Source organism: Oncorhynchus kisutch, linkage group LG27, assembly GCF_002021735.2.
Source record: "Oncorhynchus kisutch isolate 150728-3 linkage group LG27, Okis_V2, whole genome shotgun sequence".
NCBI lineage: Eukaryota > Metazoa > Chordata > Actinopteri > Salmoniformes > Salmonidae > Oncorhynchus > Oncorhynchus kisutch.
In genome coordinates this window covers 20431220-20446302 of record NC_034200.2, presented here as the reverse complement: position 1 = coordinate 20446302, position 15083 = coordinate 20431220, and the positions used below count along the sequence as shown (strand labels likewise).

Genomic DNA, 15083 nt, shown 5'->3' with positions numbered 1-15083 from the left:
ACACTCTCCCTAGAGCAGTTTATTCAAAGTCTGCTACAAAATGTATCACCTGCTATTTTGGGCAAGAGACCAGAATATAAGATCCACAGAAACATCCCATTGAACTGGATGAAGAAGGATCCATCCAACTTTTTTTTTTTTACCGACTGAGCTATAGCATCAAAGAGCTACAAGTGTCAGTAGACGTGCATTTCAATGTGCTTCTCTTGGTATAATAGTTGCATTTACAAAACTGTGTACATGCAAGCAACTGTAAACTGTTGCTATTGTCTGGCCTAGTTATCTTAACTTTATAAACAACTAAATTTGTGCTAATAAGATGCAGTAGGCTATATATTTGGATAGAAGTAACAAAAAGTTTAAATGAGCCAGCAAAGTTTAAGTCCTTTTTTTTGTTATATCTGGTAGCAAAATGACAGAAATCCATCAGAGTTCCAAACAACAAAATCACTGACCTTACTATTCCCTCCAAATGTAGCATAACAACCAAACACCTGTTACTGCCAAAAGGCTATTGGAATTTAAGTTAACAAAGCCATACCTTCACATGGACCATACTTCAGAGAAAGCACCAACCACGCATAATATCCCACTTTTTTTCTCCATCCTCAACATGTCTAGAAGTTCTTCTGTCCTTATTGAGAAAACTCCATTAGAGAAAATGGCAAGCCCAGTAGTGACTGCCTCCAAGCAGTGAAGAATAGGAGTTCAGCCAGGCACAAAGGTCTCCATGGCAACAGAGAATTTAGAACCTCTTTGGCATTATTTATGCAACATTGCATCACAAAAGGACCCTCCCACCAGTCTGCCTGCCAAATCCTGCTGCTCTCCAATCACTCTTTTGACTGCTCCTCTCCTCAACACCATCTGTGCCCCCCGCTGAAAAAGCAGAGAGAGGGTAGCGGGCGGAGGTGGGGAGGTGCAGGGTGAACGGAGGGATGGGGAGGGAGGGGGGACAGAGTGGGGTGCTAATTGGAAAGCTCCAAAGACTCGCAGGATTCTGAATGTATATGGAAGTGTTGTGGGGTTGAGGCAGCAGAAATGTCTCCTCTCTTTCCTTTCCTCTGTCCCTCATTTCCTGTTCTCCCCTCTCCTCTCTTCTGACCATAGCTCTGAGTTGTGCTCTCCAGGGAGAGACAGTGACTGTTCTGCCTCAGTGCCAGTCTTTGGGCTGGGCTGCCTTGCTTAGAAGGTAGTACACAATACATGTCATAGCCAGCCACGGTTTAAATATAGCTTGGTAAAAAAGACACAAGGATCTGCCATGGGAGAGAAGAGAGGGCCACAGGGTCTTGGGATGACAGTCACAATTTGCTTCCTGTTACTCACCACTTTAAACACTGTTTATTTCTAATCTGGATGAAAAATACATTTGGGTATATGATTGAGAAAAGTATTGAATGAAAGTACTTTTGTTCAAATGAAAACTGATAGAGCTCAAGGCAGTTGAGAGAGAATAGAGTGAATAACTTAGGTTTGCATATGAGAAGCTTTGTTATCTCCTCCCAAACTAATTTCTTTATTTAAATAGTCACTGGGTCAGTAATACCAATTCTAAACCATGTTCAAAATTTGAATAGCCACACTTGAAGGGATAGTTCACCCAAATGACAAAATTACATATTGATTACCTTACCCTGTAAGCAGTCTATGGACAAGGTATTACAGAAATCCATGCTTTGGTTTAGTTTCCCTGTCACTGTATCCAATTGCTAATATTTTAGCATTTGTGGCAGAAATCCCATTCAAGTCATGGGACCGATATTAGCATTTTTCCGCATCATGTCCAAATCATCCGAAAGTATCTAAAATTGATTGTGAAGCTCAGCAAAGTCACTTATAGATTATTTGAACCTGATGCGCAAAACATGATATCGGTCCCATGACGAATGGGATTTGTGCCACAAACTTAAAACATTAGCATTTGGAAACAGTGACAGGGAAACTAAACCGAAGCATGGATTGCTGTCATACCTTGTCCATAGACTGCTTACAGGGTAATGAAAACAATATATAGTTTTGTAATTTGGACTATCCCTTTAAACAGATACTGAAATAGAAAGTATTCTGGAACTTTAAGACATGGCTAAATTGGTTAGCAGGACATTTCTGTATAATTGTTATTTTAAATTGAACCTTAATTTAACTAGGCAAGTCAGTTAAGAACACATTCTTAGTTACATACTGTGGAACAGTGTAGAATATTTGCAAATGTGTGTGTGTGTGGTAGAACTGAAGAAATACCCTCTAAATACTATAATTAAGTAATTTAAATGGGCAGACTGTTCAATTAAAACCTTGCCTGATAATTGCATTACAAGAAAATCAAGTATACTTCCAGCCCATTACCAAGGACAAGAGGGAGAAGGAGAGGGAGATGTATGCCCAATAGCTTGCAAACAGTACACCCCTAAAAACACCATTAAACCTATTAGTTGGTAGAATAAATGACTAGGGGACAGAAGATGGGAATTTTGCAGCTTCAGGAAACTGTGGTCCTCAAGTATAATTGCCTAATTGTGCCCTGTGGTACCAAGACTGACATTTTAACTTTTTCAGAGGAGACAATTTGATTACAAAATGTCATCCTGGGTATGCCTCAAGTTATTTATTTTTATTTTTATCCCATTTCTAAAAAGCCAGAGGTTAACTTAAGGAGTACAAGACCAAGGAACACCCTGTAACAGAATAAGCCGAGTGCAGGATTGGTTGGCTGGAGAAGATTCTGGAAGTTCATCTATTCAAAACACCTACTGTAGGCCTACACAAACTATACCACACTCATATGAAGCTAGGGTGTCCTACCAAACAATATTTAACTAACTCAAAACATGAAATATAGTGAAACAAGGTACCCTATTAAAGGATAATTTTTGAGGCAGGAATTATGAACTAGGAACCTATAGGCTTTAAAATCCTTGGCTTAAATACTCCTGTTGAGACAACATTTCACTACTGCTGTATACCCACTCCTCAGCTGAGTAATGCAGTGCTGGCTTTCAGATTTCAGATCTGTCTAATGCTTCATTCTGATTTGCTAGAGCAACTGTACGCCTCCACGCCACTCAAACTGCCCTTCTACCTCTGTCATGGTTGTCTGTCTGACTTACTCATTCAAGCCAGGTGCAGAGCCAAGACATTCACACAAGTTCAATTTTCACTGTTCATCCCCCTCGAGTCAACTGACAAAAAAATACTGTCTTAAACACTTTGCAGTCTGAAACACAGGAAATGGAAATATGTGAGCACTCCATATTCCTGTCTTATTCCCCAAAACACTCAAACTGAATACATTTTTGATCCGTTTTAAAATCCCTTCTTATAATACAGTACTATGAAATGATAAACCCTGTACACGCAGTATCTGACATACAATTGGTTGAGTTAAGTCCCTGCATGACTGATTAGCTAGCCATATGTCAGCCCACTAACAATAACGACCCAGTCATCCATGAACCTCACATAGATCTTTACTATCTGAGCTCAACATTCACTCACAGCCAAGTCATGAGTCTCCATATTGAACCTTTGGTTCAAGATGACTGGTATATGTTAAAAGAGCAGTACTGTAATAGCCTGAATGCAACATCTCAAAGTCAAATTGGGTTTATTATAACTGCTTTTATTTATAAGCTGTGGCCTAGTTGATGGCAATTCAGTCTCTATAACTTTATTTGAGAACGTCCTATTCATTATAATAGTCTCCTTTCCGCTAAGCCCAAAGCAGCCCACATTCTAGAATGTTACAAATTAGAGTGACTGTTTCACAAGACTTAATCATTTCCATTCATTATTTCATGACCAAAGGCTGCTGAAATGACTTCACTGCATTTGTTTAAACATCCATTAAGTCTTAAGAGGTGACCACGATTAAGAGAGCAGATTAGCATTCTCTCTCTTTCCCCAATTCAAATAACGTCTGAATATTCTAGCTAAATGCATTCCTCATACTGCTGTACAAATGATTGCCAGATGTTTGATATGCCAGCACTGTGAATAAGATGACACCGATTTGCATTCTCGTCTTGCCCTGACGTATAGGCTACTATACATCTAATGGCTTTGGCTGGTTTCATTTGCTGTCCCTGTGGCCTGCTGCTGACCATTGTGAGAGGACTAAATGAGGCATCACACGTTGGCTTGTACATCACTACTTCAAACCATGGTCACTAGCAGATCCAAATGAGGCCCAATCATAAGCAAGCATGGTGGAACGTTAATCTAAATATCATTGGGGACCAAAAAACAATGTCACACCATACAGTACTAGAACCATCCCCAGGCTACAGGTTAAAGTCAGGCCACCCCTCCAAAAAAAGTAAAGTCAACCCAATGTCCTTAACCCCAACACACTCCCCAAGCCCCCTTACTGTTTTCAAAAGCCAACTGACCCTATTGCTGAAAAATGTAGTGGTACCTGTACTGATAAATCCATTGTAGGGCTAAATACACAGAATGTATCATCACACTTCACACGTTAAACCTTTTGCTGACTGATGCTGTTTGCCATCTAGTGGTGGGGTCATAATAACGTATTATGGTCAATAGTTTAACACTGCCTTTCACTATTACACAATAGGAGGTACAGTATATTATAAGATAAACAAACATATCGTCGCTGTCTGATGAAAACCTCATCTCCAAAACAGAAACTTTTCAGGAATTGGGAGAAAAAAAATCATATTTTCCTGCAGTCAAATGACCAAATCGTCCTCTATTGGCCTCTTGGGTGGAATGTCATTAACATTTTCATCATTTACATAATTCATAAAAAATGTTGGGGGGCCTTGGTGTTTCTATGTCAAATGGTTTTGTTATATTTCAGTGTTCTGTGATGTATAAAACGTGTGATATTGAAATGTTCAGAGTACATTGAGGAGTTACTGCTTTCAATAAATAAATAAAAAAAGAAACATTTGCAAAATTGGAGTTACGAGGTTGTCGTCAGAGTGACAACATCGAATACCAAACATTAAACGTGGAAATGAATGTATTCCTAATCGTAGAGCTTATCCTAGTGTTGAACCCAGTCATAATGTTTAACCAGTGGTTGTTCACGCTTGACCTCCCTTCTCTCACTGCTCCACAATGCACAGGAAGTAGACAAATCCTAATTGTTTCCACCATTGAATAGCATCAACAATGAAAATGTCTGCCTTTTTATTTGTATTCACAGAACCATCCTAATGCTGTCAACAGAAAAATAAACAAAGAGCTGTGACTGAGGTGCACCGGCTTAAATAAACGCAAGCTTGTGGAGGTCTGCACACACAGGGACACACACACTCGTGCCTCTCTGTATGCAGGCCTTTAGGCTTTTATTTTTTACCCTCCTGATAGGGCCATTAGTATGTCCAAGAGCAGCCCCATGGGTCTGTGTGATGTGTGGCAGTGGCCCACTTTACCATTCCACAGCTTGTCCTTTTCGCTCTTGCTTAAAAGAAAGAGGAGTGTCAGTGTAACCACTGTCATGATGCAGGGGATTGGCTCATTCCCATCTACACACATGCTCTTGGTTCTACTCCAAAATGGCTGCCTGCTGTGAGCTAATAGGCTATATCCTACTGCTGGTGAGGAATATCAGTAGCATGCTTCCATAATGTAACTGCAAGCCAATTATATTCTATAGAGCACAATCTCTTATAAAACTGAACCTAGTTTTGCACATTCTACTCAATAACAATGACTTCGTTACTATATTATACAGATATATTATTGTGAGCGATAGCGACATTTCAAACGAAAGGCATAAGATTAAACAAGCCTACCCAAAGTCTCTATAGAGTCTCCTTATAGTGTCACATGCTAATCAGTGTGGATGTTAGTCTGTCCTCTGCACCAGACACACACAGAATACAAATGGAACCAATTACTTATGTCTCTATACCTCACTGCACCCCTGCAGAACACTGACACATTTACTTCAACATCAAATAGGATGGATTTCAGGCACTGAACAGGATCTTATGATGAGAAATGTAATAAAGAAGCTGGTGGCGATGGCAATATAGCTGAACCAATAACATACTTCATGTTAGGTTGCCATCAGTTAACGGGATATTTAACTTGAAAACCATTTTTCCCCCACACATTCTTCATTTGTCCCCTTTTGATACAGTCCCACAAAATTGCGCATTCAAATTTCATTCAAGTTTTCACAATGTATTACTTTCAATCCCCTGATGCCTAAGATCAAGCAAGAGCAAAAACGCTGATCACATGATATGTTTTGCATGGAGGGCCTTGGTCTCGCTCTGAAAGTCACCCATGTACGGTACACACAGAATTAACATGGAAGGCCTTACCTGTTCCTTGACAGAGGCCAGTATGGCCGACGTGGTCTCTGTCTCGGCGCCGTCTCCATTAGAGGAGTTTAGTACTGGGCTCAGCATGGTGACGTTCTAAGAGTCAGAGGTTGCGTCGGGAACTGGCATAACTTCTGAAAGGGAAAGGATTAACAGTCAGCATTAGAAGGGCGACATCATCCACTATTGGGAGAGAATGCAGAAATGGTTCAGTTATGATATCCATCACTTAACTTTCATGAAACTGTTTGAATCCGTTGACATTTCTTGTTGGTTCGTCACAAAATCCATTTCTGTACACTATAGTTTCGCTTATACCTCTCTCAATTTCTAACCCTAGTATAATTAGAACTTTCTGTATTCAAGGGTAGTTTGCAAGGTAGAAAATCTGGATACAAATATACTAATCTGATTTAATAAGATTGTGGATATAGCTAACACTTGTACACTACATCAGTCATATCATAATCCGCCAAGTAATCATCTGGATGAGAGCATATACTAATGACTCGGGTGTGCGTGTGTATGTGTGTAACAATGACTCTACCGTCACTTAAGGAGAAGGGACCTAAATCTCCAGGTAATCCTAATGTAGTGAGAGAGCAAATAATGGCCATGACAACAACACAGATGACAGCTTCTAAAAGCTGATGAAAGCTTGTCAAAATTGATCCTTCCCATCCCTGTCTCTGTGCGTGGCAGTCACTAGATCACCCAGTCAGTCATGTTGAAGGTAAGGGAAAGTCGACCGCAGCCTGGAAGCAGACAAGAGCTAGACTATTCTGGGATGCTGCCAAGCAACAAGCCCTGCTGGACACTGCTAACATGGCTGACCGGAATCCTTCCCTTGTCATCCATTTTAGTGTTCCTCTCTCTCTCCTGCTCGGTCTCACTCCCACCCCCTTTCTCTCTCTCTCTCCCTTGACCTAGTTCAGTGCTTCCTCATCTCTCCCAGTCTGTGAGTTCTAAACACTGGCCGCTTATCTGACAGAATGTCTTCTCTTGCCACTGTTTCCTCCCTCCTGGGTCACCACACCGAATGTCATCCTCATCTTTCATTAGCGTGGACCTCTGCCTCAGTTAAATACTAGCATGATAAATGAATTTGCATTCAGTGCTACACAAGGATATTCATAGCAAGGGCTTTTAGAATTAAAGTAGGATTATCCAAATTGACTTATTTGTCATAAATAGTGAAAACAAAATAAATTCTATGTCCCCACCAGACGCTCTATTTTACCATCTGTGCAGACAGAATGGGTTGTAAGGATACATGAAAATGGATTATACTGTAAGTTAATATGTCAACATACCCCCCCCAGGGCTGGGAATTGCCAGGGACTTCACAATACGATATTATCAAAATACTTACGTGCCAATACGATATGTATTGCGATTGTCATGATTCTACACGTATTGCGATTTGATACTGTGATTTTTATGAGATTCCAGGGTCCAAACATATTGCACACCATATGTCTGCTGCAGAAGGACAAGAGAGCCATGAGAGAACTAGTTTTGATCAGTCATGGAAATGAAAAAGTGCGGAAAACAAATTGGCTCACTATTTAAAAAGAATTTGGAAAACAAGATGGAGTTTTGGTGCAGGTACAAACAACTAGCGCAAAAATAATATTGTGATATTGTCAATATATAATATCTTCAAAAATAATATCCCGATATGTAACTGTATCGATATTGTTCCACATCACTAATACCCCCTCTAAGCATCGAACGCCTTTTAAATTAGGATGCTGCAGCCATTTCTAGGTCAAACTTCCAGCCTGTGACCAGTCCTAAGTATTGACCAGTACACTTCAGCTTTACCAGTAGCAGTCCAGCAAAATCTGTGCCAGTACATAGAGACAGGAAGTGAGGGTATGGATGAATTAGGCCTATATTTTGATATCCATCTGCCTATGATACTATCTGTAATTAAACATAATCGCTTTACCCTCTTATCACAGTCCAAGACAAACAATGCTTTGTTTAAAGGCATCGGCATATCTGTACACAATGTATAGTCCTCACAATACTGTTGTCCGACTCATTCCATTTATTTTACTGTTCAGACTTCTTTCTGCACAAAGTAAAGCAGCATTGATTGTAAGTTCCAAAGATATCAGTCCAAGCCAGACGACGTACAATTGACAATGTATCTCCGTTAATACAAAGTGAACAAAGATTAATTCCTATTCCCACTGCTTCCGACTGAAAAAACTTAACCAACTCTGTACGTGACCACAAAGGAATGATGTTTATGGAGTGTATTTGATGAAGTGTCCCCTGTTGTCTCATTAAAACTTTGTGCAACATTTATTTTGCATTGGTAGTCATCCGTAGATCTGTCTAGACACTTTCCCTTCACTTAATATTTTAAATACAGACTTCCGACATAAAGAGTCTATCACAAGTTCATTACCATCAAAAGGCTCCTGTCAAGATGTCAAAGGAGACCCATCTAAGTTTAAAAGAAATGTCTGTTTAGTAATGGGCTGCTTAACCTTACACCAGGCACGCAATATTGATTCACATTTTGTATTCTCAATGTTACTTGAGGATGGTTTTGGCAACTATAAGAATACACTCTGGGCTTTTAACCATGACAAATATGCATTATTCATGGTAATAGCCAAGGAATACACTCGCAAAAAGTGCCAGAGAGAATTGGTGCTGGCTTTCTACTTTTTTTGCCCAGCACAATATGTATGATGCATGCCCTCAATGAGAGAGGAAATCAAATTGCCTGAGAGAATCCTACAGTATAGTCAGTAACTGCAGAGACTGCAGGCGGGAGATGCTGGGGAATGCAGAAACCACTGACAGGTTATCAGTCTTCAGGTGCAGAGTGCAAAATGCGGCATTATTTTTTATAATCCCATAACGCCTTGAACAATAAAGACCTCTGAAATCGTCAAACTTTCCCTGCATGACATTTGAGAAGATACAATTCTTGCAGAATAGCAATTCCCTATTATGCAATGTTGTGATAAAGACCTCTGGGTGCAATAGAGTGTAATATTATCAGGTTGGCAAAAATATCTGAGAGGGAAGCCATTTGAGGCTATTGATTAAAGCTCTCTGGGCAGTATCATGCCATCATGATGACTTTGAAGCCATCTGCAGATTTAGACACACCACTGGATACAGGTAGACAGCAGGTAAGAAGGCCTTCTTTAAAAAATAAAATAAAATTCTACCTCTGAATTTTTATGTTCTAACCTTCACAGCTTTTATATTCTAATACATTTATGAAACCACTGTTGGACATGCAGAGATGTCCATGGTAACATCAATTCTAAACCTACGGTAAGTAGTGACCATGGGGCTTCTCCCCAGTGATAAGCTGGAGAGACAGTACATTTTGACATCTCTACTGTAGTACACCAGTCTGTAGGGCCTAGCTGTCAGCCTACAAATCCTTTCTTCCCTCCAACACTGACTTGACAGAATTGGGTGGTAGCTGAGAGCAAGACACGGTTTCCCACCATATTAATTCACACACACAACAAACAATATGAGATCTGTGATCACCTTGAGAAATGCAGGCAGGAAGCAGGAAAGCAGCATTTCTCAAGTATGGAGTTAAACTGGCCCTGGCTAGCAGTAATGACATTGGGGGAGCAGCTATACTTCTCAGGAAGTTGGTCGGGAGACTTTTCCTACACACCTCAAGTCTGTACAGACGAGAGAGGGGGAAAAAACTGTAGATATTCCGGCAGAAGAAAATAGCTAGACATGGCACATTCAACAACCCCTTCAACTTTTTTTTATCCCAATCTCTGGTTTGGGACATCTGTCAACAGTGAGAATTGCAGTCCAATTACATCCCATTAAGACAGACTGTTCCCTCCGGAGTTAACACAAATGTGTTTTTCCGCTAACCAAAGACTCACCTCAGCACATTTTGTTAGAGCGTTGGGATCTCAGTGTTCGAATAAACAAAAAGGGGGATGGTTTGTTGCAATGTATTGTCTGTAAGCGTCCACTTCAGATGGAGAGTATGGCCTGCTGTGTAGTGATGCCCTCTGACACTAATTAATTGGGCGGGAACATGAATATAGAATTGATGTAGGGTTGTTGCGGTGTGGAATGAGAACTTGAAGCATATTGTATCTCAATTAGCACTATAGGGAACAGAAGACATCAGCACAAGTAGGGCCGGCTCTAGCCTTTTGGGGGCCCTACGTGAGATTTGATTGGAAGTTTTAAAGTACATTTCCTGCAATTCTACACATTTAGCAATGGGGCCCAGATAACTTGCTTTAAAAAAACTTTTCTGCAGTTCTATACATTTTGCCGTGGGGTGGAAATAAAGTTTTGCAATTTAATAACACATTTCATGCAATTCTACACATTTTTCCATGGGGCAGAGATATTTTTGCAGTTTTAAAGCTGATTTCCTGTCATTCTCCCCCTTTTGCCATGGGGTGGAGATTTCTTTTTTTTTTTTTAAGCAAATTTCCTGCAATTCTACTCATTTTGTCATGACTTATACAATGTTAATATCTGTGTGAGAGTGACTCAATGGAGTCAAAATCAATGGAGATCCCCTGGAGGTCAGGGTCCCTGGGCACGTGCCCTGCGTGCCTGGTCAGTATTCAGCCATGATAACTGGCTAGACTAACTTAGCAATCTAAAAATTGTCTGACATGGCTAATTGAGTGACTGCCGGTGACTGCTGATGCACAACAAACTTTCGAACTTGCACATTGTGTATTCTACTATTCTAACTATCAACAGTAAGTTGAGACCCTGACTGAGTTCCTAAAAAAACAACAACATCAATATGTTTTTGGGTCGGGTGCCCCCTACCGGCCGGGGCCCTAGGCGACTGCTTACGTTGCTTATGCCTGGAGCCGGCCCTGAGCACAAGCTGAGGCAATTAAAGACCTCCTGGAATAATGTTCTCAAAGGATGGCTGAGCGTGACACAAATGATAAAGTGTAATTATGTGGGGCTTGCTGTGATAAAACAAGCCCCAGTGCATTATTAACATTTTCTCTTACAAACTCTGTGCTGATTAGGTTGGAGTGAATTTTGTTTACCCTCAATAGAATGCCAGTGTCTGCTATGTTTTATTGACAGGCTAATTTCATTAAACAAACACCACATTTTCAATGTAACAACACTCGTACAGATGTAGAATCTTAATTTGAGCCAGTTTGCTACAGCAGGAAAATAATCCTGCAGCAACAGGAAATGTGGATTATAATTAATTACATTTTTTGTAGGGTTTGATAATTTTTTCGCAAGGGAAAATCAAGTCTGAAATTTCAAATGGCTATTGACAAACTTCAGAAGCCTTTTTAAACCACAGTAAGCTACACGTTTTACATTTTCAATTCTTCTGCATAATTTTTTACGATTATTATATTGATATTTTTACTCCCAAGTATTGATTTGTAAAATATATATATATACTTTAAATGTTTTGCTAGGTAGCGTTAGCTAGCGGTAGTTAGATGTACCTGCACCAAAAACTCTTGTATTTCTCCTTCTCAAGCGTGTTCTACATCTTCTTTTTTTTTAAATGGTGAGCCAACATGTTTTCAGCACTGACTGAACAAAACACATTTTCTCATGGCTATTTCTTGTCCCTCTGCAACAGACATGGTGAGCGATGTGTTTGGAACATAGAATCCCAATACATTAATAATCTTGAGAATCACAATACATATCATATCGGCACCTAGCAACAGGGTGATCAAATTAAGATCCAACATCTGTAATAGATAAGCTAGCTGGCATTGCCAAACAATTACTTCAATCAAAATTATTCCTGTTTCTTTCATTTACTACCTTGATCATTATTTAGTCTTTATTTAGGCAGGTTGTCCCATTGAGACCAAGGTCTCTTTTTGACCACAGCAGCAATTACACAAAAATTAGACAGATTGTTTTATGTAATGTAGCATTAATGTGCCCAATATTTATTGTGTATTCTGTATGACCCCCAAAATGACTTCACTCCATCTCAATCAGTTAGGCATTCAAGCTGCTATGACAGTCCCATTTTGATAGTGTGTTCTAGTGCATCATGGGTGGTTTGCACCTGATGTCATGCATTTTAATGTGAGTTCCTGTAAATACTGTGTTCTCCAGTGATGATAAGGCCGGAGGGTTAGCTACTGCTCCAAGGCTTTTAACCTCATGACCTACTGTACTACTACTACTGCTGCTACTATGAACCAAACCAACCCTTGACTATGTTGAGATTGTGGCAGTCAAGTGCTTAATCGTCCATTGTGAGGTTGGGGCTGTGAAGCCAGTAGTATAGCTACAGGAGCTGCATGGCCTGGTTGTTTTTCCTTCCCAAGGCATCAGCCTCACTGGTGAATGTTGACTTTACATGTGACTGTGGTGGCAGCAGAGTCCCTACTAGCCTAGTGAGTAAACCTACCTCACACACAGCCACTGACATTTACAATATCTGCACCACGGCACGATAACAGAAGAATACCCAATCAGCGTCCATTACATTGGTTGGATGTCTTACTAAAGAGGATATGCATTGTAACCCATATCAACCCTCTTGCGTAAACATAATTTTATAGGACATTATTAGATGACATTACACCACCATGCCTATCTATCTGCATGTTAAGATAATGTGATCATTGACACGGTTGCGCCATCTGCATAATTGGTTGTAGCGAATGTTACCAGAGGTGACCCCTGCTGGTCATCTGATGACATGACAGCAGGGAATAAAGGAGAGGACCTCGGCGTGGGGGAGGAGAGGAGGAAGTACAAAGCGTCTCACGTCCCTGTGGCATCATCCACAGCATTGCCACATCGGCACACGCACAGTCCATCCATGCACTGCACTATACAGTGAATAAATTGACCTTGAAGCAGGGACACATTCCAAATACACCCTGTTTGTTATTGATGGATATGCAGCTCAATACCAAAGTCAATCTGCTGATCGGTTCTGTGCTACGGGCATGACACTGTTACATCTGTGTAGCATGATGCCTATGAATATTTCCTTTGACATGTAGCATAAAACACCCCCTTCTCTCAAAGCAATACCACAGCCAACCAATGTTGATGTGCTATTTGTGGGCTGGGTGGCATAAAGTAAAAGGACAGCAACATCTGCATTTGTGGCGCTGGGAAGACATCTAGACCCAAAGACACCGTCCAACTAAAATGAGCTTTAAACCCACTAAAGTGAGTCTTTATTATAATAATAGGTCTAACCTTGTCTCAGGACCATCTGCTACTGTCAACATCATGAATTATGCATTTAGATCTACTGAGCAAGCACGAGTTTTGCTGAGTGACTTCAACACACAAATGATTCAAATGGTAGTGATCACAGAGTAAAGACCTGGGCTAAACGGGTGTAACTGCCACCCAGCTATTGATGTTACAGTACATAGCTTGGCTGTTCCAGGTGGAACATCAGGATTGAGACCCCCTGACATTGTGCTGCTAACATACTACAGCTTGACTGGTAAAACATTACATTTCAAGACTTCAGATGTAGAATGGAATTGAAAGAAAGCTGAATCAACAACAAACCCGTGTTTTTCAATAGTATTCTCAGTAGCACAACTTTGCTTGCCAGTACAGTACATCCATAATACATCAGATTTACTTTTAAAGGCCTGCAGTAGAGATGACACAACCAAATAATTATCTGTGTTAGCATCAAAGTATCAAACTACACTATGGTACTGTTCTCACATCTATGTACCATATACTGGATTTTCCTCATGAACAACAAAAGAAGTGGTGATGACATGAAAGATGGATGGAGATCAGTATAAAGAGAAATCACACATCAGAAAGATCTGAAAAAGTCATGCTTCCTTTCAAACAACTTTAGAGGGGAAAAAGTAGCTTACAGATACTCTGCATGTAATAACAGTAGCTAGTTCTAATAGTACTTATGGTAGTAGGCCTAATGGAAGATGCAGTTAGTTGGGTATTCTCCTGTTCTTTTTTTTTTTTTTTTTTTACTTAAATGAAAAAATTGTCAAATGATGACAAACATGCCCTGGAGTAGGTGTGGTCCATAAATCTAAAAATAGAGCGTAGGAGCACTGCTGTCGCTCACATTTCATGTGTCAGAGGATTTTATCATCACAAGTGAAAATGTTCACTGAGCACAGCATGTCTCTCCTGACTTGAATCTGAAAATCCAGAACATTTGGAGCGCTAAGCTATATCCGTCCCTGCCCATCCATGGGTAGCTGAATTGGTGAAATGATGATATGTGAAAAGATGACTTGCTTATCCTCATGCACATGTAAACCGGCCAGATATAGGATACTGAGTTATATCTGCACAACTCAAGACCTCCTTATCCAGCTCAGCCAAAGCCAAGGCATTAGGTCTGGGAGCTAATATGAGTCTTCAGGTCTCAGGCAAGGTTACTTATGACAAGTATAGTTTGGCAAACCAACTCCTCTACGTACATGAGGTAAGTAGCATAAGAGAGGACATCTCAGTATACCAGCTACAGTTGAAGTCGGAAGTTTACATACACCTTAGCCAAATACATTTAAACTCAGTTTTTCACAATTCCTGACATTTAATCCTTGTAAAAATTCCCTGTATTAGGTCAGTTAGAATCACCACTTTATTTTTAAGTATGTGAAATGTCAGAATAATAGTAGCAAGAATGATTTATTTTAGCTTTTATTTCTTTCATCACATTCCCAGTGTGTCAGAAGTTTACATGCACTCAATTAGTATTTGGTAGCATTGCCTTTAAATTGTTTAACTTGGGTCAAACATTTAGGGCAGCCTTCCATAAGCTTC

At 40.2% G+C, this 15083-nt stretch overlaps 1 protein-coding gene across 2 annotated transcripts in view; it reads right to left on the bottom strand.

The window, feature by feature from the left end:
- LOC109872260 (catenin delta-2-like) overlaps positions 1–15083 on the bottom strand; it is a 101393-nt gene that overhangs the window by 80134 nt on the left and 6176 nt on the right. Inside the window, exon 2 of one of the 2 annotated variants that reach the window (XM_031806940.1) lies at positions 6306–6439. In XM_031806940.1, the coding sequence (XP_031662800.1) occupies positions 6306–6392 (87 nt within the window). In that variant the 5' untranslated portion in view covers positions 6393–6439. Of the gene's footprint in view, positions 1–541; positions 765–6305; positions 6440–15083 lie in introns of those variants that run through there. The other variant, XM_020463438.2, reaches the window with a different exon arrangement.